At 62.0% G+C, this 15,256-nt stretch overlaps 3 protein-coding genes across 16 annotated transcripts in view; 1 reads left to right on the forward strand and 2 right to left on the reverse strand.

Annotated features, from left to right (window-relative positions):
* Positions 1-1,526: 1,526 nt before the first annotated feature.
* CDT1 (chromatin licensing and DNA replication factor 1) lies at positions 1,527-5,961 on the forward strand (the record flags this gene model as incomplete). The annotated part of the gene is made up of 10 exons (XM_082319249.1): positions 1,527-1,889; positions 2,349-2,513; positions 2,606-2,832; positions 3,281-3,475; positions 3,586-3,731; positions 4,029-4,132; positions 4,408-4,596; positions 5,003-5,137; positions 5,218-5,419; positions 5,518-5,961. 10 exons carry the CDS (start codon positions 1,527-1,529, stop codon positions 5,679-5,681), a joined length of 1,890 nt encoding a protein of 629 aa, XP_082175375.1. The 3' UTR covers positions 5,682-5,961.
* A 1,858-nt stretch (positions 5,962-7,819) lies between these two features.
* Positions 7,820-14,564, reverse strand: APRT (adenine phosphoribosyltransferase). The gene is made up of 5 exons (XM_082320393.1): positions 11,728-14,564; positions 11,377-11,480; positions 10,380-10,513; positions 9,365-9,443; positions 7,820-9,220 (listed from the first exon to the last, which is right to left on the reverse strand). Exons 1-5 carry the CDS (start codon positions 11,805-11,807, stop codon positions 9,078-9,080), a joined length of 540 nt encoding a protein of 179 aa, XP_082176519.1. The 5' UTR covers positions 11,808-14,564; the 3' UTR covers positions 7,820-9,077.
* Positions 11,391-15,256, reverse strand: part of GALNS (galactosamine (N-acetyl)-6-sulfatase) — a 55,516-nt gene continuing 51,650 nt past the window's right edge. For 13 of the 14 annotated variants that reach the window (XM_082320372.1, XM_082320371.1, XM_082320369.1 and 10 more), the window contains 2 exons: positions 14,614-14,732; positions 11,391-11,480 (listed from right to left, as the gene is read on the reverse strand). The gene's annotated coding sequence lies outside the window, so the exon portion shown is untranslated. Of the gene's footprint in view, positions 11,481-14,589; positions 14,733-15,256 lie in introns of all 14 variants that reach the window. The other variant, XM_082320379.1, reaches the window with a different exon arrangement.

The raw sequence follows: 15,256 nt of genomic DNA on the forward strand, positions 1-15,256 counted from the left end.
GTTTTCCGAACATATTTAATAAACTGGCATCCAGCTGGCACGCTGCCGACCCGCTCCCCACCTTGGCCGGCTCCGCTCTCTTCCCTCCAGCGCTCTCGGGGCTCTTCCCCCCGCCCAGGCCCGGACCCCAGATGTGCCGCAGAAGCTGCCGCCATCCCGACACCGCTGCCCACGCCGTAGCCCCCAAACCGCGGGCAAGATGAGCCTGAAAGCCCCCAAACACGTGTGTCCAGGTGAGTTTTGCTGGGCACAGCTCCTCGTGGGAGCCGGGATGGGTTGTGGGTGTCCAAACCACCCCCGAGCACCCTCAGAGCAGGGACTCGGCCCCTCTGCCCGGCCGCATGGAGCCTCATTCCCAAAGGGATTCACTCGCATAAATAAAATGCTTGTCAAGGCCGAGCCACGGGGCTCTGCATTAACACCATGTCCGTGAGAGCCGGGCACGGAAATTACGGCTGGAAAAGCCCCGGGCTGCATCCCCCCATCCAGAAGGGATCCAGGAAAGGGTGGTGCATGGCGCCCATGCCGGCGTCTCGCTCCCAGCCCCGCGCCAGCGCCCGCCACGCCGCAGCCGGCCTGGGAATGGAGGCTGTGGAAGTAAATGGGCGAGGGGAACAGCACCCCAGAGCCCTGCCTCGCGTAGCCGAATCCGGCTCTGAGTGGCCCCGCTCCATTTCGCCGGCCTCGCTCAGCCTTTAAGCGAGATGCTAGAGAATGGCACGGCCCCATAATGTGCTGCGGGCACGGCCTGAGTGCCCGGCGAGGCTTTTTATGGGCGAGCAAGCTTCTCCTGCGTCCGGGCAGTGCCATTAGGATGGCGTGGGATGCCGGGGCAGGGGGTGCCTCTGGAGCCCCTTGTTCCACGGCTGGCCCTAGCCGGAGCACCGGACCCGCCGATGCCGGGGGCGGCAGCAGTGGCAGCGTCCCTCGAGGGAGCCCACGGCCACCGCACAGCCCTCGCCGGGAGCTGGGCAGGGCTTGGCCCCACCGAAGCTGGAAACAAGCAGCTTCCCGGCCCCAAGCGTGCTGGGGCGAGCAGATAAGAGGGGTGACCACCAGCCCAGGGGCTGGGGGGGGGCAGCGCCATTTCAGACGCTGTTTGCCCTGCTTTTGCCCCACTCTGCCCCCGCTCAGGGTCTGCCCCCAGCTGGCAGCCCCCCGTACCCCGCCGCAGCCGAGGGCCGGGCAGCCTCCGTCCCCTGGGCACAGGGTGCGCCAGCCGCTCCCCCAAACACCGGGGGGGGGGGGGGGGGCCGGGACAGGGTCTGACCCCCCCGCACGCCCCCCCAGGACCGGGCAGCCCCGCTCCCGGCCCCCCACGTGGAGCACCGCTATAGGGAGGCACGGCGCCTTTAAGAGCCCCGTGGCGCCAATTCCGCCCCACGTGACCCCGCCGACACCTCCCCCCGCCCCGGTGGGCGGTGCTGCGGCCGCGCGGGTTCCCGCCAAGCGGGGAAGCTTTGGCGCGCGCGGTAGCGGGGTGCACGTGTCGGCGCGCCGGGACCGCCGCCGGTACCGGTACCACCATGGCCCAGCTCCGCCTCACCGATTTCTTCGGCCGCACCAAGGCGGCTACCGGAGCCCCGGCCAAGCGCGGCGGCGGCCGCCCGCTCAAGGCCGCCCTTACCGGGCTCCCGGTGCCCCGGGAGGCGGAGGATGGTGGTGCCCCGGCGGGGCTCCGCGCCCACCCGCCGCCGCTGCCCGGCTCGCCCCGCACCCCGGCCCGCAGCGGCTCCCCGGCGGTGCCGGGACTGGCGGGCAGAAAGCGGAGCCGCCGTGAGATGGAAGCGGAGCCGCCGAGCGGGGCCCGGCCCGGGGAACCGAGCGGGAAATCGGCGCGGAAGAGGCTGGAGCTGCAGCGGGATGCGGAGCCGGGGCTGCCGGCCGCGGTAGGGAGCTGCCGGGATCCGGGGCGCTCCGCTGCCCCCGGGCTGCGGCCCTGAAATGGGGATGGCGGGGGGGGGGGGGAACCGTAAAACCGGGGCACCGTCTCCGGAGCAGACTCCCCCCGCAAGGGCCTGACCCCTCCCTTAGTGCAGACCCCCCCGGGGCTTGGCCCCCCCTTCTGCTGATGCAGGCCCCCCCCAGGGCTTGGTCCTCCCTCCCCTTAGTGCAGACCCCCCCCCCCCCCAAGGGCTTGACCCCCCTTCTGCTGATGCAGACCCCCCCCAGGGCTTGGCCCCCTGCCCCTGGTGCAGACCCCCCTACGGCTTCCCCCGCCCCCAGTGCAAAGCCACTGGGGAGACACAGCAGGGATGGGGGGGACCCAGCGGGGAGGGGGGGTCCCGGCGGGTGGGCTCCCTGCACATCCCCGGGGCAGCCTCTAACGCTCCTCTGCTCTCTCGCAGGCCGCCAGCCCCTCGCCTCCGGCCGCTGCTCGGCCCCCAACACCACCCTCGCTGGACCTGGCAGCGGACCCCCCGGCCAGCACCGCCCGCTCCCCTGGCCAGGGGCAGGATGGGGGGGCACAGCCCGGCACAGCCCCCCCGGGGACAGCCAGGCGCCTGCAGCGGGTACAGGATGAGCCCAGCTTTCTGCTCCCATTTTTCATGTTTCTTGACGCCATGCGAGCCCTGCTCTGACCCTGTGCCCCCTCCCCACCCAGGAGGACCTGGCCGGGCTGCGGTGTCGCCTGCGGAGGGTGAAGGCGCTGGCCCAGCTGGCCCAGCTGCCATCCGTCCCCGCCAGGGCCAGCACCGACCTGCGGAGCCGTCTGGAGCGCGTGCGGCAACTGGAGCTGCGGATCCGTGAGAAGAAAGTGGGAAGCGGAGCCACGCCGGCAACGCAGCCGTCCGGGGACGCCGGGGCAGCAGCTCCTGCGGCGGAGGCCGGGTGAGGAGCAGCTTTGAGGGGTTATCATGCCGTCCCGGTGGCTGCCACAGCCCTGTTGCGCTGCGCAGCCCCGCAGCGGTTTTGCAGGGGTCTTCCCACCCCCGTGAGGGGGGTCCGGGGTCTGCGGGCAAAGGGCTTCGCCGAAGCAAAACTCAAGCACGGTCCAAGCCACCCTGACTCTGCCATGAGCGTTGGGGCACCCACGTCCCCAGGACACGGAGGGTGGGTGATGTGACCCAGGTATGGGCACAGGTTGCTCAGAGAAGAGTTTTGGGGTGAGGGGAGGAGAGGGGTCTCCCCTAACCGGGGTGGGCACGCAGCTCCTAGGCTCCGACCCCCATCCTGGCTGCTCTTGGTCCCCGGTTGCACCCTCGGGGCCATCCCAGGTTGACTGCAGCCCGTGGCTGTTGTGTGTCGGGGGACCCTGACCCCTCTCCTTTCCCGGCAGCGAGAAGCCCCCCGCCTACCAGCGGTTCCACGCCCTCGCGCAGGACCTGCCCCCGGGGCTCACGCTGCCCTACAAGTTCAAGGTGCTGGCGGAGATGTTCCGCAGCGTGGACACCATCGCCGGGATGCTCTTCAACCGCGCCGAGACCATCACCTTCACGAAGGTCAAGCAGGGGGTCCAGGACATGATGCGCAAGTAAGTTGGCGGCAGCGGGGAGCCCGTTTCGGGGTCCCAGCTGAAGCTGTCGGGGGCGATGCCCTGGTGTCAGCCCTTGGGGTTCCCGACCTCTCCGGGTGCCGTTGCAGGCAGTTTGAGGAGCAGCACGTGGGGCAGATCAAGGCGGTATACCCCGCCTCGTACAGGCTGCGCCAGGAGAAGAACATCCCCACCTTCGGCAGCGGCGTGAAGAAGTCTGACTACCAGCTCACGCTGGAGCCGGTGCTGGGGGAAGGTGTGTACCGCTCAGGGGGACCCCGAGAGCTGGGGCGCGCTCGGTCCTGGCTGGGATCCCTGAATCCCCAGGGATGCTCTCCGCTTGGTCCGTTAGATAATTATCTGACGCATAATGGCGTGTTGGAAGTGGAAAAAACACTTTTGGGGTGAGCGGGAGGGTGATAGGGCAGTGACTGGCAGTGACTCAGCCCCACAGCGGGGCTCCGATCCTGTCCTTCTCGAGGTTTGGGTCCCGTGGCGGCGTTGCCGCGCTTTGCCGAGATGCCCCGGGTGACGCTGGTGTCTCTCCTTGCAGAGGAGAAAGTGGATGGCCGCCCGCACTTGTCGGCGTCGCGCTTGCTGGAGCGCAGGAAGGAGTTCAACCGCAACCTGGTGAACATCGTCAAGCAGCACCACAAGGTGAGGACCCCCCGCAGCCTCCGCTTTTGGGGGCTGGGGTTGCTCTGGTCCCTATCTAGGGAAGCGGGTGGAAGGAGCGGGCCGGCATCCAGGCTGACGGACATCGCTGGTTCCCATGGGATGCTCTTGGCAGGCAGGTGTGGAGGGGGAGGATGGCAGCTGGAATCTCTCCTGGCTCTGAATTTCCTCCAAGCCGTGCTGGGAGCGCGGGGCAATGGCCGGCTCCCCCGTACCTGGCCCGCAGGCGCCGTGACGCAGCTCTCGCCCCTCTCCAGGCATTCCTGGCCGCTCTCAGCCCTCCCATGGTGGTGCCAGAGGAGAAGCTGACCCGCTGGCATCCCCGCTTTAATGTGGACGAGGTGCCGGACATCAGCCCGGCGGAGCTGCCGCGGCCGCCCCAGGAGGACAGGCTCACCACGGCCCAGGAGGTGCTGAGCACGGCTCGGGGGATGCTGACCCCCAAGGTGAGTTGGGACCGGGGTCTGGCTCCGTCTGCGGCTGGCAGACCTCAAACCAGCCGTCTCTCCGGGAAGATGTTACCGGATAGCGGTCGGGAAGGATCGTTTCAGAGCCACAGGACTCAGAGCACTGTAAGATGGAGGCAGGTGGGAACGCAAGCCTGGCTGTTGCCGCTGCAGGTTGTGGTGTAGGACTGGTTTCAGGCTGGAGGAGCCGTCGGTGGGGCTGGGAGCGGAGCTGAAGCACCCCAAGCTGTCCTCCGTGCGGGCCGGGATGGGTCGGGCAGGGATGGGTCAGGCGCGCTGGGCTGCAGGGTGGCGGCGGGGGCGGCGGAGGGGAAACTTCTCCTTCCTCCAGCGCGAGCGGCTCCCAGCTGTAACCCAATTCCTCCTCCCTCTTCCACATGAGCAGATGGAAAAAGCTCTTGCCAACCTGGCCGTAAGAACTGCTGAAGCCGGTGCGGGGGAACCGGTGGTTTCCAAAGCACCGTCCCCTGCCAGCACCTCCAGTGCTCTGAAAGGGGTCTCCCAGGCGCTGCTCGAGAGGGTGAGTAATTCGGTCCTGGCCCTAACCCCGGTGCCGGGGGGACCTGCCCGTGTCTCACCCCGTCTCCTCTGCTCCCCAAGATCCGGGCGAAGGAGGCGCAGAAGCTGCAGGCGCTGATGACGCGGGACCCGCGGCAGGAGGAGCGGCTCGCCATGCTGGGGCGGCTGCCGGCCATGGCCCGCATCCTGCGCAACGTCTTCGTGGCCGAGAAGAAACAGGCGCTGACCATGGAGGTGGCTTGTGCCCGCATGGCCGACAGCTACGACGTGCAGATGGCTCCCGGTAGGAAAGCCGGGGGGTCTCCTCGCCCGCGCGGGAGGGTCTTTGCGGGAGGAAGGGGCTGAGCTCTGACCCGGTGGCTGCCGCTTCTGTTTTTGCAGGCGAGATGGAGAAACACTTGCGCCTCTTTGCGGAGCTGCTTCCCGACTGGGTGGGGATCCACGCCATCAGGACGGACACCTACATCAAACTGGACAAAGGGAAGGACCTCGGCCTCATCACGGAGAGGCTCACCAAGGCGGCAAAGGAGGCAGAAGCCCTGTGAGCCCCCCAAGGGTCGAGGCTTCCCCCGTGCAATCTCCTCTAAATGTAGCAAATCCCGACTGCGCACCGGGATCCGGTGTGGGCTGACGGGAAGCTCATCCTCGGGGATGTCTGAGGAAGAGCAAAACGCCTTAATTTAACTAATTCCTCTGCCCCGGGGCCCACGAGGACTGTAGTTCTCCTAACCCTCGAGCCGAAGGCAGGCAATCCTGTGATTGCGAGTGGTGAAGAGGAGCTCGTAGCCTCTTCTCGCCTTTGCTGCGTTCTCCTGAAGGTTTCTTCCATTAACTGGGCCCTGGTGGGGTGGAGGCAGGACTGGGCAGGGTGAGAGGGTGACAGGCAGGGAAGGAGTGAGAGAAGAAGTCACAAATTGATGTTTTTGGAGCTCTGGGCCTCGTTTCTGTTTTTAAGGGAGGGAAAACGCATCTCCAGCACTCGCTGGAAACAACTACAGGACTTGTCAAAACATATTTGTATTAAATGTTTTAAATATAGCTGACTTGTGTTAACCCAGCACTCGTCCTCGGTGAGCTGCCTGTCTGCGCCGCGTTAGCCCCGCGGTTCTCCATGGCAATTGGCGCCGGCCGGCACACGCAGGGAAGGGCTGGGTCGGCATCCAGCTCCTGGAGAAAGACTTACTGGAAAAAGTGAGCGTGGGTTTGCAGGGAACTGAATGCAGCTTTTGTAAATAGGGAACTGCGGAGCGGCTCCCGCGGGGACAGGAGCAGGCTGGGCTGGGGTGGGCTTTTTCCCAGGGGAAAGGCCGGGTCACTGGGCTGAAGTGGCTTGGGAAGAGGGACAAAGAGGGAGCTGATGGCTGCAGAGCCAGGTCGGGTCAGCGCTCGCGGCGGGGCGGGCAGCGTGGGCGCAGGGGAGGCGGCGGGAGCTGCCCCTGCCCAGTGCCACGTCGGGCACACCTCACACCGCTTTCTGAGCCAAACTGGGCTGCTTTTAGCATGGGACATCGAGGACTTGCACGGAAAGGTCCTTCGTCCCTCTGGGTGAGGGACCACGCTGGTCTCGGGGAAGCTTCTCCCCCAGCTTTCGGAGGCTGGGATCGAGGCAGCAGGCAGGCTCTCCTCCTCCAGGACCCTGCTTGCCATCGTGCAGGCCAGTTGGCCGGCACTGCTGGCAGGAGGTAGCCCTGTTTCCAGGGAGGAGGGTTTAAACCCAGCCCGGAGGTTGGAGGGATGGAGAGGGCTGGGGGTGCAAGGCTGGGCTCTGGGTGCAGGCTGGGCTATCGGAACGGAGCTCACCGCGGAGGAGAGGAGCTGGTTTCCAGAGGAGCTGGTTTCGGCAGCCTGGCAGGCACACGCGTGCCCCAGGGGAGCTCGCAGCGAGCTCCTGTTCTGCTGCTTGGGACACAAAAACCTTCCTCCTGCCTGGAAGCCACCCCTGCACAGCCCCGTCACGACGAGCAATGACATCAACGGTTACTCGCGGCCCGGCCAACGCGAAGGCACGGTCCCCGCGTTCCCTGATGTCACCCCTTGGCCCCGCGCGCAGCCAGCTCTGGCACCGGCAGGGCTTACGCTCGCTTCCACAGCACACAGCTGCTTTCCACGGCTCTTTGGGGTGGAACTAATTTTTCCCTTCTCTACCTCGCAGCAGGGACCCTCTCCTCGTGCCAAGTATGCGTGCGAGGCGCTGCCTCCCTTGGCTCCGCGCAGGGGCTGGCTGTGAAAACAAGTGCCCTGGGGTAGGTTTCTCCCCGGGGAATGGTGTTTCTCAGCGCAAACCGAGCAGCCACTGAAGTGGCTTTTCAGGAAACGGTGATAAAAATAGCCGTAATAGCCCTTACAAGTGCAAGGGAAGGGTGCGCGGCAGCCCCACGCGCTGGGTGGGGAAGGTGAGCTGAGCTGCGGGGGCTTGGTCTACACTCCCGCCGGCACTGGGTGCTTCCACTGCAACCCAGCAGGACCAGCTTGGGTACCCCAGTCTGGCTAGAGGTTGGAGAAAAGATACCTGAACTGCTCAGTCTGGGCAAGCGATTCCTTCCAAGCATTTGGGGTGGCGAGGCTCACACCACAGCCTTGCTCTCCTGATGGCCTGCGTTTGGAGGAAGACACTCGCAAGGGTCATTAACGGCTTCGGCTGCAAGAACAGCTCTGAGACAGTTTAGAAAAAATAAGTCGACATTTATTTTACCAGTGAGTGCAGCCCCTGGTAGGACAGGGACACAGTCCCCAATATTTTCAGGCATGTGAAAGTTTTGGCACACCGAGTTTTAGCTGCTCCTGTGACCAAACTGAACCATGCAACAGTTCCATGTTCATCCATCGCACAACCTGAGCGAGACCGCCGGAGCTCGGCTGCAAGCCAACACCTTTGCGTTCATCCACACCATCACCAAACACACCAAGAATGGGCTCCAAACTGGCATCGTCTTGTCAACATCCTGATGCCCCAAGAACGCAGCAGGGAGGAGGCAGCAGCAGAGGGAGGCAGGTATGCTGCAGTGGATGGGGAATTTGTGCTAAACAAAAGCTGCCAGCCCTGGCTGGAGCTGCAGGCGTTGGTAGGTGCCAGTGCTGCTGGACAGAAGGCCGGCGAGCAGCCCTGAGCATGTGCCCGGTCCCCTTCCTCGCCGCCTGGCGCCCAGCGGCGTGCTACTCCTCATCACCGCTCCTAGTTTTGCAAAATCCACCGCTAAGAACTACCCTGGACCAAGGGAAGGCAGACGGCTTCCTACAGGAGACCTTCAGCTTCTTGCGGTCTCGAGGGAAGGAGACTGTGAGCCAAGCCGCAGGCGGGCATGGCGTTGGAGCTCATCTACGCCAGCAACCTCCGCCGTGTTGGCTGCCTCCCGACTGCAGGACACAGGGCTGGGCAGGCACTTAATTCTCCTCAACAAGCGCTACCTTAACGTGAGAGCAACCTGTTCCGGTGCGAGCAACAGCAGAGAGCACCCAGACCATCCTCTGAGATCAAACACAGAGGGGTTTATCCCTTAGACAAATAATCACTTTTTGCCCATCTTTTGTGTTTCTTTGGCAAACTTTTAACAGGTTCCCAGGAGGCTGACGAGGCACGGCTCAACCGAAAGCGAATGCTGGGCCCCCAAAGCTACCAGACCTCTCCTGCCTCAGCAACAGTATTTTCACTTTGGTCTCCTAAAAAAAAAGAATCAGCAAAGCTGCGTTTTGGTCTCCATCCCCAAAAACGATCAGGCTGTTCCTTCTCCCCAAAAGGATGAACTCCAAAAAGGATCCTTACACTCAACACACCTTGATCTGTGGCTTGGAAAATAAACAGGACTTAAAATTGCATAGCGTCTGGCCAGCATCAAAATCGTAGGTTCCCCCCCTGCCCACCCCCTCGTGACATTAAGAGTCACTGAATAAAGCCCAAACTTGTGCACGGCTCCGGGCGTGCGTCCCCTTCTCCCAGCTCCTCCTCAGTCATACTGCAGCAGAGAGTAGAAAGGGATGGACTTGAGCTTTTCCGACCCTTTCAGGAGTTTTAACTCTATGATCACCAGGCACTCCAGGACTTCAGCCTTCAGCCTCTTCAGCAGCTCGCAGGCCGCACGCATGGTACCTGCACGACACGAGGGGTTGAGCAGAAACATCATCACTCGAGGAGCAGCGCCGGGGGAAGCTTCAAACCCCACGGCCGCTCCCGCCGTCACCAAGGCAGGCGTACGTGGGTTACACGTGCTCTAACACCGTCCGCTTCTCTCACCTCCAGTTGCAAGCAAGTCGTCTACAATAACTACTTTTTGTCCTGGTTCCACGGCGTCGCTCTGGATTTCAAGTTCAGCCTGCAGGGTGGAAAGAGTAGCTTCATTTTAGTCTTGCCTTACAGAGAAACACTCCGCAAACTGCTAACACATGGTGGAATGCAGACAAGTCTTCAGCGAGATCAACCTTAACACTCAGCACCTAAAAGCCCCAAAACACATACTCCAGCTACAGCGGAGTGCCACGGAAATATATAGCGGGTTAGGTGATTGCTGGGCCAACCCTCTGGCACGTCAAGATCCTGAACATTCATCAAGTGAGTTATGGTCCCATCGTGAAACCTCATCCCGAAGCAGTTCTCCAGTGGGGAAAAGCTCCTGTAAGGCGCTGGGCTGGAGCGCTCTGCCTTGACGGCTCCGCCAAGCCAGATCCAAGCCGTCGCAGGCACGTCCTGTGCGAGATGAGCTTGTCCCATGCCGGGGTTGGCCCAACCAATCCTCATAAATAACGCCCGGGTTTGGCATTTTTGCTGCCGGTCCCTGGCTGCCGTTAGTTACCAGCGGTAGCGTGTTATTAGGCTTACACCTCTGCTCTTTAATCAGAGAGGCTGTGGTGTTAGGAGGTGAGCGCTCTGTTTTGAAGCCATGCAATAAAGGTGTTTACTTATAGCACTTACTGGAAGAGCGGGAAACATATTCCATGTTCATGCCCCTGAATTCAAGCCAAAGAAAGCAATTTAGCACCAAGTCTTATCAGCTCCCACAAAAATCACAGCTCACCGACACAAGCCACACGTTTGTGGTTCAGGGAGGGAGCCGCCGTGCCGGGGTACGGTGAAGCTCACCGCCTGGCTCCTGAAGCTTGTGCCGTGCCAGGTTGCCCGTGGCATCAGCGCCGGCTGCGAAACCCAGCTTGGGGACCACCCCACTGGTTTTATCATCCCGTCCCCTCGCTGACACCCATCCCGGCCCTCCATCCACCAGCCTGGAAACCCTCTTCTCCTCCCCAGGCATTACCTTGCCATACTCGAGGGCGTAGGAGACCGACTCGGTCGGGCCGGGAAGCTTCCCCTTCTTCCGTATCAGCACAAAGCCGATCCCCAGTCTCTGAGCCAGGGGGGGGCCTATGAGGAAGCCGCGGGAGTCCAGGCCTGGGGGAGCAGAGCAGCACGAACACTCAGAACGATGCCGTTCGACTGGGGGTGTCTTTGCACGATACCCCAGGTTCATCCTCCTGTGCTTGGGGGGCTCTAGAAGCAATTCGCTCTTACAGTAATTTCTATGGATTGAAAACGCCCACCACGCTCCTGCACTGCCTGTGCTGGCCAAATGTGCTGCTGACGGGCTTCGGGGCACCACATTGATCCCCCCATCACCCCTCTAGCTCTTCTTCTTAGAGATAAGCTCGGCTAAGCCCTGCTATCAGTTTGGCCACGCGGCCAAGGACTTTGCACCACGGGGGGACAGACCTCAGTTATCAGGAGGCGCTCGGACCAGGTTTGGGCTAGACTCCTTGAACTTTGGGCTATCGCCCAGCCCAAGCACTGCCTTCCCAGGCATCCTCAGCCTCTTTCATAGGTGTGTTGCAACACGTTAAGGCCACAAGGGCTGTTTCTGTTGGCTTGAAAAGGCCTCCTGAGAAGGAAAACATGGGAAAACAGGGTCTGCCTGCTGCAGGGACTGTGCAAGACCTTACAGGCATGCCTGTAAGACTTGACATCAGGCTTGCAGTACTCCCTGACTCTTTCTTTAACGATGAAAGCAATGAATTATGAAATTGGCACTGAGGTATCATCAGATGGCGTCTGCCACATCCAAAACCAGTATTTCAGGAAACTGCAGTACTGGGTTAAGGGTATAACCCGTCCTGGTGTTAAGAGGCCAACATTGGGGTGATTATAATGTCCATGGGCTACAGTATTTAGCAGAGGAGTCTCCCCACGCCTCCCGCCCGGGCAGCCTGAGGCCACGGTGCCCTGCGCTGGCCTCGGAGATGTTTCAACCCAACACTCACCTGCAATGAAGTCGATTTTGGGGAAAGATACCCTCAAATGATCTTCTAGAAGATCAATCAAAGTCCTGAAAGCTGCAGGATCCTTCAGCAAAGGGCTGATATCGCTGCAAAGAGAGAAGGAGAGAGGAGTTAGCTACCTCCGGGGGCTGGGCTGGCTCCAGACCGAGCTCTTTAAGCCCTGGTCCTGCCTTGTGCTGCCAGGAGCAGGCAGGGGGAAGGATGGGCAGCGGGGAGCTGGCAGCAAGGCCCCGTCCCTGCTGCATCCCCATCCCCATCCCCATCCCCATCCCCATCCCCATCCCGGTCCCCATCCCGGTCCCCATCCCGGTCCCGTCTCGTCCCCCCCCGCACCGAAAGAGCACGCCGGGCACCGGGAAGTCGGGGAAGGGCCTGACTCGGTCCCGCACCCTCCGCAGCCGCTCCTCGGTCATGGCGGCCCCGCTCTGCGCAGCCGCCGCCGGGCGGGGCTCCCGGGGGGCGGCCCTGCGCCGCCCTCGTCGCCCGGTGCCGCCCGCACCGAGCTCCGGCACCCCGGTGCGTGGAGCTCTGGTACCCCGGGGCACGGAGCATCAGTCCCCCCAGTGCATGGAGCTCTGGTACCCCGGGGCACGGAGCATCAGTCCCCCCGGTGCATGGAGCTCTGGTACCCCGGAGCCCCAACCCCCCAATGCATGGAGCTCTGGTACCCCGGCACATGGAGCACCAGTCCCCCCAGTGCATGGAGCTCTGGTACCCCGGAGCCCCAACCCCCCAATGCATGGAGCTCTGGTACCCTGGGGCATGGAGCACCAGTCCCCCCAGTGCATGGAGCTCTGGTACCCCGGGGCATGGAGCACCAGTACCCCCGGTGCATGGAGCTCTGGTACCCCGGAGCCCCAACCCCCCGATGCATGGAGCTCTGGTACCCCAGGACATGGAGCACCAGTACCCCCAGTGCATGGAGCTCTGGTACCCCGGAGCCCCAACCCCCCGGTGCATGGAGCTCTGGTACCCCGGGGCATGGAGCATCAGTCCTCCCGGTGCATGGAGCTCTGGTACCCCAGAGCCCTGACCCCCTGGTGCATGGAGGTCTGGTACCCCAGGACATGGAGCATCAGTCTCACCAGTGCATGGAGTTCTGGCACTCCCATGCACAGAGCACGGATCCCCCCTGGTGCATGGAGCCCCAATCCCCCCATGCATAGAGCTCTGATATCCCAGTGCACAGAGTCCCAGTCTCCAGGTGCACGGAGCTCTGGCATCTTGGGGCACAGAGCCCCAGTCTCGCCCCCTGCCAGTGCATGGAGCTCTGGTACCCCAAGCCCCAGAGCCCCGATCTCCTCAGTGCATGGTGCCCTGCTACCCCTGCAGCATGGAGCTCTGGTACCCCAGTGCATGGAGCCCAGGTATCCCCAGTGCACAGCACCCCAGCACCTCAAAGCAGGGAGCCCTGCTACCTTGATGCACATTACCCCGACACCTGCAGTGCTCTGCACCCCGCTGCACAGAGGCCGGGTGCCCCCGCTGCACGGAGCCCTGGTACCCCAGTGTATGGAGCCCCAGCTTCCCCTCTGAGGAGTGCTCTGGTACCTGCAGCGTGTGGAGCCGTATTTCCCCGGTGCATGGAGCCCTGGGACCCTGCCTTGCCCCAGCCAGCGTCGGAAAGGACTCCCATGCCCAGGGGTTCCACTGCCACCCCCCTTCACCCCTGCCCAGCGCCTTGCATAGACAGCAAGCTTGTTAGGCCTAAACCGTTTCCTGCTTTTCTGTCTCTCATCACCTCTTGTGAACCCCCGGAATCGCATTTTGTGTTTGTTAAAACTGTTGGTTTGGATTACACTCGTGGGGGATGATAACACTGCCAGCCTGCGTGCCCTCGGTCTAACAGCTCAGCGGCGATCGGCGTGCGGCAGGTCGGGGCACCCTCACCCAGCTCCTATCTCCCATCGCCCGGTGGGTGAATAGCCATTTGTCCATGCAAAATCCGTTGTGGGAAGAGACGTAGCGCCGAATGAGTACAGATCTCCTCTTACATTAGCAAATATGGCTTGGATCTGGTCCAAATGCAGCTGGGAACCCCCTGCTGCAGAAAGCAAAGGCAGTTCTAGCATGCAACACCCCTAGCCGAGCTCAGTGCTTGCTGCCAGCGGCTGCAACGGGGATGCCTCGGCTCCACGCCCTCCGGACAGCCGTTAGGGCCTGTCTCGGCGGCGTGTGCCAGCGTGCCGGCAGCTAGCCAGGTATTGTGCAGTGATTTGGTGCTGACCCCGTGGGCTGGCTGCTCAGGGCTGCAAGCAGCCTGGTAATGAACGCAGAGCTGCTTTCTCCTACTCTTGCTGGCCCAGTCGCTCCCAACAGCTCTGTGGGTCCTCCCAGCTACAAGAAGTGGCTCTCGCACAGGAGGAGAAGCTGGTCTCCTCTCCAACTTAGCCGTGTCGGGCTCATGTGTGCACAGCACGGCTCGCGAGGCACCCCATTCTGCCCACATCCAGCACCCGACACGTCCTGTGTCATTGCAGAGTTCCCAGCGCTTGGTGCAAACCCTCGGGAATTGTTTGCCGCACGCTGAATCCTCCACTGCTCTATTTTCTTCCTAATTCATCTACAGGCAGCCAAAGGCACCCGTTTAATGGATGTCAGCCCGAGGTGCAAACGGGACGAGCTAAAGGCCAGCGCACAGGCTGCTGCCTTCCTTGTTAAGCTCTCTGTTGCCAGAGACAGCCTGCACAGGAGGTCAGCATGCCTCCTCCATTCCCTCACAGGCTGAGATTTTCCCTGAAGTCAGATTATCTCTTTGGCACCAGAAAAATCCTCTCTAACAGCTGTTCCAGTGAAGCAAAGACGGACAAAGCACACAGCCTTCCGCTGGAACAGAGGCTTCGCAACACCCTCGCTCCCTGGGATGAGCTGGAAGGTTTTCTCTTGTAACCTTACCAACCACGATACCAGGCAATGAGCCATTCCAGCAACTCCTCTTCTTCCTGGTGGATGGAAGTGATGGAATTTATCTGCCTATCCATGGAAATAAGCAGGAGCTGGGAAAGGGCTCTTTTGCAGCCTGCCTGCAGTGCAAACACCAGGCACCCCTGCCTTCTGCTTCTCACTGATGGAGGAGCCGTAAGCTGGGGTTCTCATCACGCTTTTCTTGCTTGTGACCCTCCTACACAATCAGAAGACACCACCACATTTTTCTTGAGGCTAAGCGAGGTTCCCAGCCCCCTCGTGCCAACCCACCCCAGGCAAACCAGCAGCTCTCACCGGGACGAGCTGCCGAGGGCTCCCACCGGTCCCTTGGCGTCCGGCAGGCAGGTGAGGAAGCAGCCGGGGGGATCTCTCCTCCTCTGATGCGGGATCAGGCCGCTCAGACACCATCAGTTCTGCCAGGAAGAGCACAAAGGTTACACCAAATCGGACTTGCAATGATTCAGCTGCCAGAAATTATGCCACATGCCAGCTCGTATTTAAAAAACAACATTTCTCAGCTCTCTGTCAGAGCTTCACCTCATTAATCCTCCATTTCAAAGGCTATGAATTGCACCTACCAGTACGGACTGGTTTTTAACATCCAAAGTAAAATAGCTTTCCCTGTAATTGTTCAACCTTTCAAACAACCGGTGCTGACTCCTACTGCAATTTCCATCTGAAAAGAACTTTCCTAGGACCAATTTCCAAATGTGATGTCAAAGGAGCTGGGCTCTGGAATATCACCGGGGAGGTGTCCCGCCATCCGCTTGCGGCTCGGAGAGGTTTAGGGCTGTTCCGTGCCTGGCACAGGAGCCACCGCCTCGGGTCGGGACCCCCCAAGGGCTTCTGTAGCAGGGGGACGCTGCCTTTGCCTCTCCTTTGGAGACAGAGGTAGTCTGTGGTTTAAAAGGACTTTGAGAGCCTGATATGAGAGACG

Source organism: Platalea leucorodia, assembly GCF_965183815.1.
Source record: "Platalea leucorodia genome assembly, chromosome: 8".
Taxonomy (NCBI): domain Eukaryota; kingdom Metazoa; phylum Chordata; class Aves; order Pelecaniformes; family Threskiornithidae; genus Platalea; species Platalea leucorodia.